The 20460-nt window shown below is 46.3% G+C and overlaps 1 protein-coding gene across 1 annotated transcript; it reads right to left on the bottom strand.

The window, feature by feature from the left end:
- Positions 1-5184: 5184 nt before the first annotated feature.
- LOC123093657 (24-methylenesterol C-methyltransferase 2) lies at positions 5185-6792 on the bottom strand. Its single transcript, XM_044515663.1, has one exon. It carries the CDS (start codon positions 6611-6613, stop codon positions 5519-5521), a length of 1095 nt encoding a protein of 364 aa, XP_044371598.1. The 5' UTR covers positions 6614-6792; the 3' UTR covers positions 5185-5518.
- Positions 6793-20460: the final 13668 nt, after the last annotated feature.

Raw genomic sequence — 20460 nt, 5'->3', positions numbered from 1 at the left:
ATTTTGTTGATGCGTTGTCGCTGCTTAGCCTGCGCCTGGAAATATTTTGTATTTCTATCGCCATCACAGAGCCAAAGGACTTGCGATCGCTGTCGAACCCAAATCTCCTCCTGACGAAGAGCTTCTCTTAATTTGATGACAGTACTTTTTTCCTCCTCATTTGGGCCTCGCCCTATAGACTGCCATCATAACTTGTCCAATTTTTGTTGAAGTTTTCAGACCGTTCTTCTCAAACAGCCAAATTCTTTCTTTCCCCAAGGATCAAGCCGCTGCTGGAAGGCACCCAGCGACTCAATAACTCCTTGCATACTAGGTGAGTGCTGCTGTTGTCGCCAACATTCAGTCACTATACGTTCATAGTCCACATGTGTTTGCCACAGGTTCTCGTATCTGAACAGCTTAGACTGAGCAGCTTGATCACACATCTGTTTCTGGAACTCCAGCCTGGCAAAACAATGATAAGATTCTACAGCACTGATGTGACGGACACTTGTGAAACCAAACAACTGCCTGAACTGCTCATTCGCAAAAAACACGGTCAATTTGGGCCTTCACGTTTGCCTCCCCTTGCTGAGGATTGTCCCATGTGAATGGTACACCCGTCCAGCCTAGGTATTGTAGTGCACACTCATCTGTAACTTCCCGAAACGCTCTCATCTGCCATTCAGGGTGAGCCGAATGACTGAAATGTTCATCTGCGTACAATGTCTCATTGAAGTCACCCATGCAAATCCATGCATCATGTTCAAGTGAATATAGGGTGCGAAGGAAATGCCAACTATGGTGACGGTCCTCCACTATTGGCGCACCATAGAAACCTGTGAAGCGCCACATATCTGATGGATGATCAACTCTCCGCACCACACAATCTATGTGGCCGGTACTAAAGTTCTTTAGCTCAACGGACACGTCCTTTGACCAAAATAAACCTCGGCCTCCACTAAGACCTCACTGCAAAACAGCCAGAGAAACCCAAAGAAAGTTTCAGACTCTCTACCCTTTCAGCCCTAATCTTTGTTTCCATCACAAAGAGAAGGGCGGGACCTTCTTGCTTCACCACATTGCGAAGCTCATGAACTGCCTGGGGGTTCCCAAGCCCCCGGTAGTTCCAACGTAAGCAGATCATTGAGCCAGGCAGGGCTGTCCAGCAGCCACTGCCGAATTTTCAGAATTTGTTGAGGTCCACTTCTTTTTTGGTTCGCTTTTGGTGCCTTCCTCCTCTGCGCCATCCCCCTCACCAGATGCGCCAGTACTATTAGGGTCAGTCCCCTGTCCATCATTTGCCGCAAAGTTCGTTAACAGGGGCATCTCCACCCTCCGGTAGACTTGCGTCGGCGGTCCCCCCTTGCGCTTGGGCGCCGCATTCCTCTTTTTTGGTGAATTCACCTCGTTTCCTTCATCAGCAGCAGTACTAGATTTCTTTGTGTCCTGCTTACTGTTGCGTGTTTGCTGGCTGGTTGATGACGAACTATCAGACGACGCAACTATCCTCTTCTCTTCCCCTGGTCTAAGTCCCTTGTCAAAAGGCGGATCACCATGTTCATCTCTAGTGCCAGGTGTTGGGCAGAGCAAGTCAGAGTGTCCCAATCGTCCACATGAGAAGCAGAAGTGGGAGATGTTTTCATATTGTATGTCATAAGGATCAGTTCATCCCCTCCTTGCAGATTCAATCAAGATCCACCGTCTCAATGGTTTCGCTACATCCAGAGTAATGCGAGCGCGTAGGTAGCCTCCACCATGATCGAAGTGAATATCTGTTGCATTCTTGTCCAGTTGCTTGGCGATCGCTTTGCTCCACGCCTCATCCCGAAGATTAAATGGGAGGTTCACGACCCTAGCCCAAACCTGAAGTTTATCAAACCTAAGCTCCGACGGCCTCATGCAATCGTCGAACTCAGACAAGATGACAGCGTGCTTGCTGATGTGCCATGGACTTCCTTCCCACACGCGATCCCGATCTCGCTTTGTAGCAAACTCCGCTACAAACATATCCCCCCCCCCCCGATGCGGAAAGCCAATCCCTTAGGGTTCCCCATGCAGGACGTAGAGCGTTGGAGATCGTCTGGATGTGCAGTATGTTGCAATGCAGTACCTTCCCCGCTATCATCCACTTCTCCATAGCGCCCTCAACTCGATCATCAAGAACCAGCGGTGTCGCCTCCTCCTCTGTGATGTCCAGTTTCCCCAGTTGTTCCTCGAGACGAGCCCTGGCGGACTTGGGCGAGAGCACGCCCCCGCCTCCCCCGCCGCCGCTGCCTGACGGTGCATCCATCCCAGCCTGGCGATCTCAAGTGCGCCCCGTCGGTCTAATCCACGGGCGCTGCCAAGTTCCGCCAAACCCTAGTCGCCCTGAGCGCCTAAGGGTTTCCGGAAAAAACCTTAATTTCTGGATGTATTCTGGTCTGCTCGTCCTTGTATTTTACATTACTATAGAGTGAAATTAACATGTAAAGGATGGCAACCCCGTCTAGCCAGCCAAAAATCTGTTTGGAAACAGAGCTCTTTTATCGCGGAATTAGACCAGCAATTAACGTTGGTTTATTCGTCAGTCGCGTCGGGTCTGCTTCACATCTTCACACGTCTGTAATGGATAACCAGGATTAATGTACTCGAACAAAGGCGCTCGTGAAGCTGAAATGGGCTGCAGTCAGTGGGGCCCATTTTGCACCTGTTCATTTTTTTTTAGAAATTTGTGTATGTAAATTATAATCTCAGTAATGCAAATAGTGGTTGAATATTCATGTACAATAAACATTGTACTTAAAACGAATTAAATTGTTTTCGAAAAGTATTCATATATTTGTTTTATAAACATTTGTATATTCAAAATATTATTTATAAATTATACAAAATTTAAAATAATAGAATTTTAAATATTACAATTCAAAATCTAAATTTAGTTATACGAACATTTAAATAATTATACGTGCATTGTATAGTTCAATGTTTATATAATTAAAAATATTCATAATTTAAAAATTTATACTGTTGATATGAATGATGTGTCTAATATTTAAATTATATAATTTTCTTAAATAAAAGTCATGATTACAAATTATACACAGGGGAATATTCATAAATACTTAGTAAATGTTTCTATTCATCATTTTGTATAATTTAAATATAATTTGTGAGTGTATAAATTTGTATTCATTAAACATTTTTATTTAATATACATTTTAAATGTCCATATCAAATAAATATTTTTATATAATACACAGGTGTATATTTAAAATGTCATTATTTATTAATCATCGTTTGTATGTATGATATTTTTAGCACACAAATATTTGAACATAATTATCATTACTTACGTGTTTTACAAATAGCATAAAAAAATAGCGCTTGCAAAATGGGCCACATTATCTACAACCCATCTAAGCTCCACATGTGTCCTCGTTAATGACTCTGATAACTGATGTGTAAATAACTGATGTGTAGATAGCATCACCTCAAAAAAAATGTGTAACTAGCATGCTAATATAAACTGCGGACCTGATAATTAAATACAAATACCATGGTAACATTGACCAGGCAAAAAAATTGTTGAAACACATATTCGGGAAACTTTTGTGTAAATACCACATGCATGATAAGTTATGCAGCCCTACGTGGTAACTTTTGACCCAAAAAAGTCATCGGAATGTATCAACATGTGATCTAGTTTCAAAGATTTCGCCGCAATGATTTTTTATCTGAACACGGATTTTAAATCGAACCGACGGTTTAAGCTACAAACCATTTTAAAATTTTAAAATGCAAAAAACTAAGATGACATCAACTTTTCAGTCCTATAGTGCATATGTACATATGCATGTGAGGAAGTGTGGGGAACAATTTTTTATTTCGCAGATAACTTCAGATAAAATCCGCAATAACTTGTATGTCACGGACGTGGTCACTTAATACAAGTGAAATAGTACCTGCAAAAAAATACAAGTGAAATAGTAACCTTTGGCATGAAAAAACTTGTCAAAACAAAATGGATTTTGCATCGGATCGATGGTTGAGCTAAAAATATTCTGAATTTTTGAAACAAGAGAATTTAGGATGACATCGGTTTCTTTTTCTTCTAGTGTATGCATGCATATAATTTAAAAAAAGAGTGCTTGTGGGAGAAGAGTGGGTTATTCTAATGCATACATGCATGTAATTAATGGGAGGATGAAGGTGTTTTGTTGTTAAACTGAACATAACGTTCGGTAGTTATTGCAGTCTAAAGTTAGAATATGAAAAAAAAACTGGTTTGGAGGCTACAGCTAGGAATATGGTGCATCAGCGAGAGTTGTTTAATCCGTACCGTTTGTCACATTAAGATGTTTTTTAAGGATTTCACATTTACCCGTGTAGTGATTTCCAAACGTATCTGAAAGCTTTTTTACCATTTTGAGGGATAAACCTATCTGAAAGTTGCTACACAACAAAGCCGAAAGTTCGACGTCGTCCTCCGCTCTGAAAAAACAGCATGCGTGCCACCGCATCCTGTCACCTCACCAGCAGAGCCCGATCCTCATCCCCGCACGCCGACTGACACGAACGGCCCCACCTGCCATCCACATGCTCCAACGGATATTTTCGATACGATTCCCCCACTGCCGCCAGGGAGACTGACTTGTGGCGGCCTCTGGCCGTGCCCTGTTCCCGGGCCGAGGGGCCGGCGGCCACGCAGAAAAGCAAAGGACAGGCCTGCAGGTGGCAGCCAGCTTTCCGAATCCGAACAAAACAAAGAAAAGAAAAGCGGTGGCGGGCGGGCGGACCAAACATGGCGCACCGAGGGCGCGTCGGCCTCCGTGACCGGGCTCACGTGTTGTGTTGCACCGATCGACGCCCCGACCACAACCTACCACCCACAGTTCTCTATGCTACGAGATCCGATCTCAGGGCCCCACCTGCCATTGGGACGGGCGAGTGCCGCCACGCGCTACAGGTCGGAGTTCGTGAACCTTTGGAGCTTCCTCTGTCGTCTGGGCAAGGGTGCTGGGTGGAGGATACGTGGAGGCCGGTGAGAAAGATAAGGTAGAGTAGCAGCAGTGAACGGGGAACGCGGGAATGTTTGTCGTTTCTTACCGCCAAACACACAGACGGTTACAGACGAGAGGAGAAACGCAGTAGAAAACTGAGGTGATTGATTCAGCCAAAAAGGCTGATTGATTTCCTGCACAATTTCAGTGTGCAACAAGATACTCCATCCAACCGATTTTTAGTTGACAAAATATAGCTGACGATACATGAAAGGAAAAGGAAGATGATCTATGCACGGACGGATCAAAGCAGAAACAAATCTGAACCCAGCCTGCATGCGGTCCAACTCCACCCAAAAATCGAAACGAAAACGAAAGCTACCACCAACAGTAAGCATCATCGGCCGCTCCTATTCTCTCCTCCCGGCTACAAACACCAAATCAATAGCACTAGTAGTACTCCATTAGCTAACATAAGCCTCTGTTTTTCCTCCTCCCGGTTTTTCTTACCTCTGATGAGAAATTGATTGAAATTACTTCTTGCTTGATCGCTCGCTCTATTCGGCGGCGGTGGCGGGCTTGCGGAGGACCACCATGTGCATCGGCGAGAAGATGCCGGTCTCGCCGCCGAGCGTGAGGTACTGCGCGGTCTCGTACAGCATCTCGTGCACCTCCACCACGCCCTTGGGCGCGATCCGGAGCAGGGTGAGCACGCGCACCACCAGCGAGTTGCGCCAGTAGGCGAGGCGCCCCATCTTGAGCCGCGTCCACCAGGGCAGCGACGGCGGCAGCGCCAGGTCCAGCTCCTGCACCACCTCGAACCCGACCTCCTGCGCGATGGACGCGATCTCGTCCTGCCGGCGCAGCCCCGGGAGCGCGTCGCCGCGCTCGATGCCGTGGATGGCCTCCACGTGCGCCGGGTCGTCGGCGCGGTACAGCGGCGTGGTGACCCACTCGTAGGACACGTAGAGGCGGCCCGGCTTGAGCACGCGGTACACCTCCCCGTACACGTCCTGCAGCCTGGGCGCGTGGCAGGTGGCCTCGATGGAGTAGGCGCCGTCGAAGGAGGCGTCGTCGAAGGGCATGGCCATGAAGTTGCCGCACACCACCTCGCACTGCGCGTCCAGCCCGGCCTTGCGGTTGTGGGCGCGGGCGCGGTTCACCTGGTACTCGTTGATGGTGATGCCGACGACGCGGGCGCCGGAGTGGGCGGCGATGGCGCGCATGGGCCCGCCGACGCCGCAGCCGACGTCGAGCACGCGGTGGCCCGGCTCGGCGCCCAGCAGGTCGGCGACGCGCTCCTCGTGGACGCGGGTGGCGTCGCGGTGGGAGCGGCCCGGGAGGGAGGGCGAGAAGTGGAAGGACTGGCCCCAGCCCCACTCGTAGATGTCGGTGACGAGGTTGTAGAAGGTGTCGACGAAGGCGGGCACCTTGTCGGCGGAGGCCTGCGTGGTGGCCGTCTCCTTGGGGCGGCGGAAGAAGGACCAGTACTGCGTGTACTTGTCCTGCACCTTGTCCCGCGTGATGGATCCCATCTTGAGATCCACCGCCCGCTTCCCCTTCACCTCCGCCGCGCCCATCACCCACACGAACCAGTAGACCAGGCCGGCGCCCAGCAGCCCCGCCGTCCACGCCATCGTCGCCGGCTCCATGGTTCGCTCGTTCCCCGCGAGCGCGAGCTCAGCTCAGCTCGAGGAGGAGGAGGGGGAGGGGCAGAGGGAAAATGAGCAGGGGGTCTCCGGCCGGCCTCGGAATATAAGGAGCGGTGGCCGGCAGGAGCATGGTGGTGGTGGAGTGGGATCTGATCCGACGGCGGTCGGGGCTTTGGTGCGGGTTTAGGGTGATTTTTCTGGCGAGATGGTGGAGGCGGGGTGGGATCCACCGCTCGCTCCTCCTGCCAGATGGTTTTTGGCACGATGTAGCCAGAGAGGGAGCGCTGGCGGCCTGACACCGTGCGTGGGTGAGATTGGGATGAAGGAAGGGACGCCAGCCAGCCGGAGCCAGTGAGAACCTGCCGTACCGCCATGTGTGCGGTGACGTGTACGGCCATTACTTTTTCTTGCCACTGCGCTGCCAGTGTTCATATCTGCTGCCGCCATTTTTTAGTTAGAAAACAGAGAGCCAGCACTCAGATTTGATTTGGTTTAGGCGGATCGCCATTTTTCGCTGGAGAAGAGAGAGAGGAGGAGATGATATGATCGGTCGGACCAAGAGCGTGGGAACAGCCGAACAGGCAACCTGGTTTTGCTCGGGGTGATGCGACGTCGATTCATCATGTGGCCTTGGTTTCAACGGCGTGCCCGCTGGCTCGATTCATGTATTCATGTTACCGCACGATCCCGCACGCTGTGTTCATTCATGTTACCGCACGTGCACCTAGCCGGGCTAGCTCTAGTTTTTTCTCCATGAGCTGTTTGCCGCAGCTTTGCGTAGCTCATTTCAATTAGAACTTCTTTGTAGTCTCGCATGATTGTAAAAAACGCACATGAATAAAAAGGCAGACGGTCAGAATATTAAATCCCCCGGGATTGGAAAACTACAACAATTTGAATCATGCGATGTTTGGCACCACGGGAATACCAAAGGAATTGTAACGAGAGATTTGAATGTATGACCATTTAAAAAAAAAGCATGGGGGAATCTCCAACGGCAACCCGTAAATTTTCTCCCTCATCCATCCACGAATAGGGAATCAGTCCACGGACATGGATGCGGGAGGGCGCCATCGAACTGTAGCCGCATACATTTCAAATACTTTTTCAACAAACCAGACAAAATTCATGCAAACAAGTCGGATTTCATATAAACATGACGAGGACGGATACATTTTGGACATATTTTCAACTAAAAAGCTAAAAACTATGTGTATGCACGGTCGCGCGAAGCTCCACTCCCCTACACTAGTCAATGGCCGGCCACGACTTGTCTTCCCCATGTCTGGTAGACTGGAATAATTGGACTGTCGGGAGCCCCAGAGGCAATGTTCTTTCCCCGCATCTTTTCTATGTCCGGTTGCGCCGCTCATCTGAGCGGCAAAAGAGTGTGCTTCAGCCGAAGGGGAAGGGTGCTTCCGTGGAGCTCAGGCGGGTGCCAAGGATGGTCTGAGATAAAGGAAAACCAGCCGGGTAACCGGTTGTGCCCTTCTTGGGACCCAAGCGGCAGGGGCCTCCCGTGTTCAACTTCTCCTCGATGTTGGCGGCGGGTGCGGATGTGATGGCCGCCACCTTGTCCACATCCGCCAAGCCGACTTCTTTTTTTGCGTGCATGGCGCGGCTATGCGCGCGTCGACGGCGCATGGAACGGTCGCAGGCACTGGACGAGGCGATGCCCGTGCCGCCGTGCTCCTCGCCGTGGCGGGGTGGAGCAACTAGCCACTCCTCATCGAGTTGGCCTAGAGCGGCGAGTTGTCGAATCACACGACGACTTGGGGCGACAATTTGCTCCGTTGGGCCAAACACGGGAGCTGGAGCAGCGAGCTGCCTCGCCTGTATCCGGCGCGCTCGGCGGGCCACCCAGCCGGCTTGTATCCTGGAGAATTGCTCTTTAGAAGCCATCAAAAGAGTGGTGAAGGAGGAGAGAGGGAAACGGCGAGAGGCGTGGTTCTTGCCTGGCGTCTCGCCTCATTTGAATAGAGGACAGACGGGAGAAGCTCAGTCAGCGCTGCGTTTAATGCCGTCCCACTCATGAACGGACATGTTGCCAGAGTAGGTTTCTCGGCTTCCACGCAGGGTTAATGGAGGTGTATGAATGCAACATGGAGGCATGTTCAGCCGGGCGTGCAGCGGGAGGTGCCCTCGACCGGCGAGCCACTTCAATGGCGGAGGCAGTGAGAGGTCGTGTCCGCCTAAGCCGCCTTCAATGAGGAGCGGCGCGCTCTACAGTGGCATGAATGCGGGCAGCTAGCGCCGGACGTGATGCACGCATGGGAGGAGGGGGGGTTGCTGGGCCAAGGCGGTCAGAAGCTGGCTTGAGATCGGTCCGGACTCCCGCAAACCTCCCCCACTTTTAACTCCAGTTTGTGAGAGAAATCACGTCTGGACCACACCGCGAACCGAACATGCCTGCTTGGGATGGCTTCCCGGTCCAAACAGCGCGGTTCGAACTGATGCTGGAGGTTTACGTGTCTGCCTTGGAGATGCCCTAATGATTCCAGTCCTAAAATCCGCATGTCTCGAGATAAACTTAGAAACCAACATTAATCTCACTAAACCCCGTTGTCTTCAACACCAAAATCTCAATAGGGACTAAATGCATTTTGACCTACCAAACATGCTAAAGGATCGATTGTCTTGATGTATCCTTGAGAGTTCATCCAGAAAGGTTGCTTTTCTTTCTACCTATACATCTCCATAAATAGTAATCGAATTCCAACTGAATTTAGCTATTCTATCAAAAACAAGAAACCCTACAAAATATTCACCAATTTCAAAGTGTACAGATATCAATGTTTAAGACAACCAGAATACCTCCTTATCTCCCCCTAGGAGGGGACTAATGCCAACTAAAATTTCTACCACCACACAAAGTATGTGACTCATTCTTAGTAAAGTTTAATTTTAATGGTTCTTGGAGACCAACAAGATAAAGTTTGTCTATTATCAATTGCCTAACAGATATGTTTTTTAGCATCTTGCCCCATACCAGTGACATTCTAGGAAACACCCTTCACCTCCAAACAAAGAATTGTATCTAGAATTTTTTCCCTTGTTTTCTAAGACCACCAACAAAGACATAGTGGTTCACACAACCAACTGTTGGTGAGCAGCCCTGCTTACGTTTAGTACTAGAAAAGATATTTTTAGTTGATCAAATAACCTTCCTTCACCTCAGTGTGTGAGTGGTCATCGTCAGAGCAAAGCTCATCAAGAGTAGTGTCACTAGCGTCAACGGGACCTGGTGAACTAAGATCATTGTTTGCCAGTTAAGGATATCTTGCTAGAATAAATCTTTCCTAGCTTGTTCAATTTCGCTAACTGTTTCTAGATTATGCTCATCCATATCAATAGAACAACCTAAATCAATTCCAACCAAAAAATTTAAATGCATCAGAGAATCACTATTGCAAACAAAGTCTAAATTTTTTACCATAATTCTCCTTAGCAACAGCTCTTTCTTTTGTCAGATCCTCCACCCTCATGTATTCCTTGTCTTTTAGTCTCTTGCATCACCTATGAACACCTTTAGCATCATTGTTCTGCCCCTGAATTCTTCTCATCCTAGTCCCAAAAGATTCAGTGGATTTTAGCAACCATTATAGTTAATAAGTTACATAGCATTATCATCTCCTTCCTTAATCCTTTCGTGAACACCATTCACGCCACCAACCTCCTCATTTACACCATAAGGCTCACTCTCATCAACACCTTCGTTTTAACAATGATAATAGAAAATAAACATAATATGAAAGTCTATCTTGCATCTTATGTAGAATATGAAGTTGATAATATATATGTAGATAATTTTCTCTATAAACTTGGTCAAAGTTGATGAAGTTTCACCTCCTAAAAAATCTACATACTACATTATGGAATGGAGGGAGTATATGGTTTGGTTTACCATCTTTTGTGCAATTTGAATAAATGTAACACATCACATCAATATTGGATATCGAGGGTAGATGACCCAAAACAAACAGGCTTGTTTTTGCGGGATATATTTTGCACATGTTTATTAATCTAATCCACGAGAAAATCATAAACATGGCATTCACAGTATGCAACTCATACCGATACCTAAGCATATTAGCACATACAGTACATAGAACTGAAACATCTATGAACAAAGCATATACATCTAGCACATGAACGCGTAAGTAGGGGATGGACAAATCATACCCTCCGGTTGACTAGTCTAAGGCCGCAGAGGAGCAACGGATTTGGCTTCTCCACATTCTTCTTCTTGGAGGCGTCGTCATCGCCCATGGAGTTGATGCAGGGGAATTAGTGGAAGCAGAGGACGAGGGCGTACATGAAACGGGAGCAATCGTGCCGAGACACTCCCCAGAAATCTTATCTCCCTTCTCCAGGTGTAGGATCTCGAAGGACGGGGTTCCGGAAGCCTGCTCTCCCGAATGACTGTGCCCGTGGTCGGCGGGATGGGATTGCTGGATACAGTACTCCAAGAGGAACATTAGATGATGGCCAGGGTTGCGCGAGGAGGGAGTGAGTGTGTTGCCTGCACTGGCCAACGCCTCCAATATATATCCATTAGTGACTCATTAATTAATCCGAGATTAATTAACTATTCTGACATAGAAAAATAAAACATAAGCATAGGTCTGAACTCGGCTCGGCTCATTCAAGAAACATGATGAGCGCTGGTTGGCGAGGTGGGAGGAGGAGGAGGAGCGCGCATGTGCCACTCTTCTCAAGCTTCAAACGGCAATGCGGTAGAGCAGCCCTTATAAGGGAGTCTCAACTCTTCTCAACTTGTAAGGTGGTACTAAACTTCTCACCACTTGCCACACACCTACATGGGCCTCAGAGATCAACAGGAACCATTGTTCATATGGGCCACTAGAAATTTATATCCAACGCTATGCTTGGCAGTCCACAGTCTTTGGTCACAAATTATGCTTTTTGGTTATCGACACATTGACTTTCACGAAACAGCCCCAAGTGCACAGTACTCCAAGTATGGGTGGTAAGGAGCACATAATGATCCAGGCAATTCGGCAATAGAAGTTTTGACGAGGTTCAAATACCGAAGGTGATTCAGTACACCTACTGACCTACAGATTCAGGTAACTTGATACTACTGTAAAAGTACAAATCGAGCACATGTAGCTTCTTCAAATATTGCAGAACCTGATGGAAAAACATCACTTATAGCATCTGTGAGTTTTTCAATGCAGATAACAGTGTGTGTAGGTTGCAGATTTTGTGCTTAGAGTAAACACAATCAAAGGAATTTTGATTGTGCTTGTTAAACATAAAGTATTTATATAATGTAATTACGCAAGAGCTCACTAAATATTAGTAATATAAATACTTTGTGTTTAACGAGCACAATCAAAATTCAAAACCAATTGATTAGTTTTGTCAATAGGGGATACCTAAAATATTTGAGCTTATTTTGGCAGACGACAACAAAATTTGCTTCAAAATTCAAAGTTCAATTTCAATTCTAAATTTACTTTCATTCTTTACATTTTTAGAACACTTTCATTTATTACTTGATCTTCTTATTCTATGCCATTTTGTGCTCAGTTGCGCTTGCGTCCTCGTATGGCCCGATTCAGTGACGGCCACTGCCGCTCCCTGCTTGTTGTTTGCTGCTGCACATATTCGGCCATGCAGCGAAAGGATTTCCACTTTCGAGAATTTTGAAACCGGCGAACGTGTGTTGATTTGGGCGCGGAGTGTAACTCGCAAGACCACTTGCCGATGCATCAGGACCATGCATCCGCAAGTCAGCAATCAACTCAGGTGGCTCCACACATACAATACCTTATCAATTATAATCAATATGCACACATAGTACTCTTATAAATACCAATATGTTTATTGGTGGAATTTGAGGTATGGCAGCCGCCAATCCTAGCCAGATTGCTAGCACCACCCTCGGCACGTAGGCGCAAGCACAACAACGTTCATGATTTCTATAAAGACGGAGGGGTATTTTTGTAAAAATGCTGGGCCGATCGGGTGTGCCACGACGTGGCCAGCGTGGCGCCATTTGTCAACTTGTGATTGGTGTTGGACTAAATCTTCACATACATTGCAAGTTTAGGGATAAGGTGATCATCTTTTGCAAGTTTATGGACTAAATCATCACATCCATTGCAAATTTGTGGGTCTGTAGTGCTCTTGCCTCGTATAATTAAGCCAAAGCATGGACACACGAGCATGCCTTCTTTGCAGCTGGAGATCACTAGTTACGGACGGAGCACTGTAGTCTGTAAATGGATATATGCCCCGTTCGACGTTCGTCCTTTCCGCAAAGTTGCTTTGCTCCACTCTGTCCAAAAGTCGAGACAGATCATCTCTGGCCGCCGTATGGTCCACCTCGCAAAAGGCCTTTTGCGACCGAAAGGTGGCGTGCGGCAGGGCCCGTGCTCGTGAAAAGACGCTTTTCCGTCGGACATGCCCTTTTTACGAGCTCCGTGCATCTGATCTGATGCCGGCATTGTAATTTTCAGCCGGGGGCTCTTGGCCCAACTGCAGGCTGCAGCCGTATGAGTCGTAAACGTGAGTCGGATCCAATCGCGACGCCCGCCCGCGCTGCGAAAGGAGAAGGAAGGGAAGAGCCGTGCGACGAAATTCCGGGCTGGGCGCCGCACGCGCGCACGCGCGCACGCCGACGACGGGGACGGGACAAGAGAGAAGCTGCAGGAAGGATAGGAAGAAGGAGATATTGGCCAGCGCGGAAAAGTGGCTCCGGGACAGAGAGACACGAGCCCATCGACATGTCGTGATCGCCCGCCTGGCGCCTGCCGCCCCGTCGGTCCAGCCTATAGTACCTTGTGCCGTGCCGTAGCGCGTGATCCGAGGAGAGAGAACAAGCTGGCGACCGCACGGCCGCGGGCGAATCCGGGCTTGATTTGTTTTTAAATCACAATCACTCCATTTTAGCTATATGTGAGTTGTGTCTGTTAATTTTAAATTTGGGCCAGTCTGATTTTAGTGTCTGTTGATTGCCGCTACAAAAGGGAGCGCTTCAGGGACTTCCTATCTGCCGCATTATGCGGCAGATAGTCCAGGCTTCGCATATGGCAGTCCCTCGACTGGGCTGGCCCAGGAAGGCAGCGATCAGTGTAAAAAATAAATGAGGGACTTCCTATCTGCCGCATTATGCGGCAGATAGTCCAGGCTTCGCATATGGCAGTCCCTCGACTGGGCTGGCCCAGGAAGGCAGCGATCAGTGTAAAAAATAAATGAGGGACTTCCTATCTGCCGCATTATGCGGCAGATAGTCCAGGCTTCGCATATGGCAGTCCCTCGACTGGGCTGGCCCAGGAAGGCAGCGATCAGTGTAAAAAAAATGATTAAAAACGCAGCGCTTCAGCCAGGATTCAAACCGTGACAGCAAGCCTGTAGACATGTGTAGCTAGCCACTACACCAGACTTTGTACGCTGGTGAAATTGCAATATGAGTCCTTTAGACCTACCATATCTTTAGACCTACCATATCTACAGCCAGCAGTTTGACGCAACGAGCGGCATATAGGATTTTGAAAAATAATCCGATTCTTTAGATATGGTAGGTCTAAAGAACTCGCATTGCAATTTCACCAGCGTACAAAGTCTGGTGTAGTCGCTAGCTACGCATGTCTACAGGCTTGCGGTCACGGTTCGAATCCTGGCTGAAGCGCTGCGTTTTTAATCATTTTTTTTACACTGATCGCTGCCTTCCTGGGCCAGCCCAGTCGTGGGACTGCCATATGCGAAGCCTGGACTATCTGCTGCATAATGCGGCAGATAGGAAGTCCCAGGATTTTCCGCGCTTCAGGCAGGCGCCCGAACTTCTCCCAGGCACTCCGGCGGTGAGTTGGGCCGGCCCACGAATCACGCTGAGCAGCGAACGCTTCGCAAAAAAAATCGATCTCTGGAGGTCTCAAACTCACGACCTTGGAGTTCACGTACGAGTGCTACTAGCCACTCGAGCTATCCTGTGGATAGTGATTATTAACAGCGGCAACTGCTTAATAAACAATTATGCCACACTATTTTATTTCTCAGAATCATCTATTGTATCGCTTTTTTCTTAATTATTAAAAAAACATGAATTTTGAAAAAATTTCTTCATTTTGGAAGAAAAGTTCACAAAGCTAAAAATAGTTCATTAATTTTTAAAAAAAGTTCATCAATTTTCAAGCAAAGTTCAACAAATTTTAAAATATGTTCAAGTATTTCTAACAGAAAAATCACTGAATTTGAGAAAAGTTCATCAAATTTGAGAAAATTTCATCAAATAAAAAACATCAAATTCAAAAAAAGTTCATTGATTTTGAAAAACATTCATCAAAATTGAAAAAGTTAATGGATTTTCAAAAAAAGGTTTGTCGAATTTGAAAATAGTTCATCGAATTTGAAAAATAGTTCATCGAATTGGAAAAAAGTTAATGGATTTTCAAAAAAATCATCAAATTTGAGAAAAAAATTCATCAAACTTGGAAAAAGTTCATTGAATTTGAAAAACAATTCATCGATTTTGAAGAAAAAAGTTCACGAATTTGAAACAAAGACATCGAACCAGGAAAGTAGAAGAAAAAAATGGAAAACAAAAACGAAAAACAAAAAAAGGAAAAGGAAAGAAGAAATAAGAATATGAGGGAGAAGATGTAAGTTGACAGATCAGGCTAGTTGGTGTAATGGTTACCACAACATTACTCGAGGCCTAGGTTGCTGGTTCTAAGTTCAACAATTTTGGAAAATTTTCATTCGATTTGAAAAAGTAAATTGATGTTGAAAAAAAAGTTTGCTGCTTTTGGGAAAATGTTCATCGAATTTGAAAAAATGTTCATCGAATTTGATAAAAGTTCATCAATTTTGGAAAAGGTTCATCGAATTTGAAAAAAGTTCATCGATTTTAAAAAAATCATCAAATTTGAAAACAAAATCATCAAATTTGATAAATAGTTCATCAAAATTTATGAAAAAAGAGTAAGAATGAGAAAAAATAAAAAGGAAAAAAAGAAAAAGAAAAAACTGAGCAAAACCGTTCAGAAAAGGAGTAAGTAATCAAATAAAAAGAATCTAATCTGGCACGTCCAAAGAGGTGGCTGGATAGTTACGGTTGCGTCCTTAGAAACATCAAGTCACTGGTTTGAATCCCACCTAGTACACACTTTTTTGTTGGATTAAAATACAGAGTAACGGGGCCGGCCCAGCAACGGGCGGTGCAGACACCAGTTTGCGAAATGCATAAAAATGGGCGCCTGTGGTGCTGAATAGGAAACACCGCTTCAAAATTGATGCTCTCTTTCTTATGTGCTGTCTTGTTTTGGGATAAATATTTCCTATATTTTTGAGTCAACCCTTTGCTTATAATTGTCCAAAGCCCATTACTCCATTGGTCATATGCAAATGACAAATTTGGGATCGATAGTTGAAGGGAGGGATATAATGAAACATGGAATTATAAAGTGTATAGGTAATGGAGTCACCACAAGCATATGGAATGCGAACTGGCTACCGCAAGACGGTATGTTAAAGCCACTAGTATGCCGTGTGGATGATCCACTATAGATGGTTTCGGAGCTCATAGATAGCTCAAACACATGATGTGATAGGCAGAGGAAGTCTTTTGCCTTGTGACGTGCAAGTAATTTTGCAAATACCCATCTTGAGAACTATGGATGATTTTTTATCACGGCCTTACCAGAAATGAGGAATATTCAGTGTCCGCTTAGCTTACAAGATGGTTGTGGAGACAAAGAAAAGGGGAGAATGTTGGGGAACGTAGTAATTTCAAAAAATTTCTTACGCACACGTAAGATCATGATGATGCATATCAATGATAGGGAGAGTGTTGTCCATGTACCCTCGTAGACCAAAAGCGGAAGCGGAAGCACAACGCGGTTGATGTAGTCGTACATCTTCACGATCCGACCGATCAAGTACCGAACGTACGGCACCTCCGAGTTCAGCACACGTTCAGCTCGATGACGTCCCACGAACTCTGATCCAGCAGAGCTTTGCGGGAGAGTTCCTTCAGCACGACGGCGTGATGACGATGTTGATGTTGCTACCAGTGCAGGGCTTCACCTAAGCACCGCTACGAAATTACCGAGGTGGAATATGGTGGAGGGGGGCATCGCAGACGGCTACACTAGTAGAAAACCATCCATTAGTTCCGGTTCGTAAGGGCCTTTAGTCCCGGTTCATGAACCGGGACTAATGAGTCGTTACTAATACCTCCACCCATTAGTCCCGGTTCAAACCAGAACCGGGACCAATGTGCCTCCACGTGGCCCTGTGCGTCCACCCCGGTCAGGGGGCCTTTGGTCTCGGTTGGTGGCTCCAACCGGGACCAAAAGTCAATTTTTTAAAAGTGGCTGCTTTAGGGGTTATTTTTAGGTTGTTATTATAGCTAGCTAATAGAGAGAAGTGTCCTCTCTTATATCTTCGTCCTTGGTTTATCAACGCTGCTGCTATGTTCATTGCACCCCCGCAGATATAAAATGCTCATGCATGCTTGCATCATACATCATCATATATATATATATAATAACAAGTCCTACTAATCATGCATCATCATATACAACTTCTACTCGTTATTAATAATAAGTCATACGATCATCATCCTCATAGTCATCGAACCCAACCCTACATAATTGTTCTTAGCACATGATCATCAGTATCAGGTAGGACCTAAACACCCTTAAGGTAAAATAGCATAAAACAATATAGACCCTGACTCTCCATTATGAAGAATGGCGATCATCCTGTCTCCAATGTTTGCCCTTCGCTGAATGTTGCTTCCAAGAAGCTCCTTACGACTGTCCATACATTTTTTCCATTCTTTGATTATCATGTCTCCACTTCTTTTAGAAACCCGGTATGGACAGTTGAGATTCGTAGGACGACCTGGGTGTATGTTCAAAACATGAAGGCTACCCCGTGTATACATCAGATGAGGCACACAATCATTTGGGATTATCTGTTGAAAAACATAGTAATAACTTCGTAGTTAGCAATGATATGATGTACTAGTTTTAGAAGTGTGCAAAAAGATGCACGAATGTTGTAATAGTAAAAAATCATACCAGGGTATCTCCATGGTAGTTACCGTAGTTCAACACGTGCACTAGTGGCACGTATTGACCATAATGTTGAGGAGTTCGATTGTAGACATTGTAATTCTCAAGATCAGTACAAAATCCGACCAGATGATTTTTCTCCTGATAAGTTAGTTCGGAGCCTTCGGTGTAGTAGGTTCTGTCTACCATCTTCCGCACATTCTTTGAAGAATGAAAATAAGCTGTCAATGGAGAATAAGTTGTCAACTATTTTCAAATAAACAATATAAATTACTTAATAACTATGTTAAGCTCACATGGGGGAAGAATTGGAGGTGTATCCACAAGGACGAAAATCGTAGGTCTCTCTTGCTCGATTGTAGGATCACCAAGATCCATGGTAACAAGCATACCCTCATCAAAACCATACATCTTGCAAAGTGCTTCCCAATTTTTGCAACCAAAATGGGTTACACTCTGAGCATTGTACAACTTTACTTGAAAATCCACACCATGATGGGTACTTAGGATAATTTTTTTGGTTTCGAAACTTTCATGGTCTTCAAAACCCATCCTCTCCAAGACATAGCGTCTTGCAAAGCATGGGATAAGCTAGTCGAATTGGAAAAGATGAAAAATATTGTCATGATTAAAATAGTTGAAGTCATGAGTAATTACGATAAAAAACTATTATCGTCGGTTGCGTACTGTATGAACATCGAAGGTCTCCTCGAGCTTAATGCTGAAGCGCCGATCTTCGTCCAGCACAATGAACCTGTCGCAGATACCTCGGTCGTCGTGGCACCAGTCGCACTCCCCCGGGCGGTTTTCGTCGTCCGATGAGTACGACATTTCCGGCCTATACGTTCATAATTCAAATATTAAACTAGATCATTATTATTAATCACGGATTGAGTATCGATGATCGACGTACGTAGCTCCTCCTTTCATTCCCGAATGCATTATTAATTATATCAAATTGTCTAGCACACGGGAATGAAGGAGAAATTATCCAATATGAGCATTCAATAAGCAAAACCAAATCATAAAATAAGCAAAACCAAATCATAAAATAAAGTATAGTATTCAAATTAGCATGCATTCAATAATTATAAGCAAAAGTACATCATCTCTTGTTGTCCGTACATCGTCGAATATTATCACTAATACAACTAGAACCGTAGCTCCCGACGGGTATCGACGCGGGCAGTGGACACCCAAAGATAAGGAACCATCACAGGATCATAGCTCCAGTGAGATCCCTGAAGAACCTGCCAGGTATTGTCGAACCTCCCCTCCAATGCAACCATGTAGCGACGGACGTGCTCGTCCTCCTCGCTGACACGGTGACGTACCACCTCCGCGGTGTCCGGATGCCTCACGACCGTCACTGGCCCACGCGACCGCCACCAAACAAGGATCGGGTCAACAACGGGCTGCCTCCTCACCAACCTACGTCCCCCGGAAGGTAGCACCTCCCAATACCAACCCGGCGGAGCCCAGTCCCGAACATGGCCCTGATCAAGCAGGCCTCCACCGCCGAGTCGACGACGACGAGGATGCGGGATAGGCATCGCCGACGTCGACGCGGGAACTACTTCTATATATAGTTAAATAAAAGTAGTTTTATTAATAAAATCAACTATGTAGTTCAACTACTAAGCACTTACTATAAATAAATTAGTAGTACTTACTAAAAACAAACTACTTCTATATATAGTAAAATAATTAAAATTCTATGAACAAAATTAATTACACAATCTAAATATCACCAAAAAAAATCTATTAACAATAATATCACCAAACATGCATATTCAATAATAATATCACCAAAAAAATCTATTAACAGAAAAAAAAAATCTAACATAATATGAACAAATTAATTACTACACATATCTAGTCTAACAAAAAAAATCTAATTAATCTAACAAAAAAATCTAACATAATATGAACAAATTAATTATACTACACATGTAATCTAACAAAAAAAATCTAATCTAACAAAAAAATCTATGAACTACATATCTAAATTACTACACATCTAACCTAACAAAAAAATCTATGAACTACAAAAAGAATCTAAAAAAATCTAACAAAAATAAAAAAACGCTCACGTCGGCGTCGAGGCGGCGCGGTGCAGGGGCGACGACGGGCTCGGGGCGGCGCGGGGCAGGGGCGACGAGGACAGCGGGCTCGGGGGCGGCGACGGGGACGGCGGGCTCGGGGCAGGGGCGACGGCTGGCGACGTCGGGGCGCGGCGGCGCGGGACGCGGGCGGCGATGACGGGGCGGCGCGGGACGCGGGCGGCGATGGGGGCGGCGACGACGGCGGGCTCGGGGCGGCGACGGGGACGGCGGGCTCGGGGCGGCGTGGGGCGGGCTCGGCGGCGACGGCGACGAGGAGCAGAGGCTCGGGGCAGGGGCGAGAAAGAGATGGGATTTGGCGAAAACTGCTAAGTCCAGTATATATAGCAAGAGCATTGGTCCCGGTTGGAGGCTCCAACCGGGACTAATGCCCCCTTTAGTCCCGGTTGGAGCCACCAACCGGGACCAAAGGCCTCTTTTCAGCAGCCCAAAGGGCGGGAAACGAAGACCTTTGGTCCCGGTTGTTGGCACCAACCGGGACTAAAGGGGGGCATTGGTACCGGTTGGTGCCACGAACCGGTACCAATGCACCCCTTTAGTTCCGGTTGGTGGTACCAACCGGGACTAAAGGCCATGTGCTGCCCGCGTCGCGGCACGAAAGTTTAGTCCCACCTCGCTAGCTGAGGGAGCTCGAGAGTGGTTTATAAGCACCAGTCCCGCTGCCCTCTCGAGC

This window comes from Triticum aestivum, chromosome 4B (genome assembly GCF_018294505.1).
Source record: "Triticum aestivum cultivar Chinese Spring chromosome 4B, IWGSC CS RefSeq v2.1, whole genome shotgun sequence".
Taxonomy (NCBI): Eukaryota; Viridiplantae; Streptophyta; class Magnoliopsida; order Poales; family Poaceae; genus Triticum; species Triticum aestivum.
This window is presented reverse-complemented; position numbering and strand designations above follow the sequence as displayed.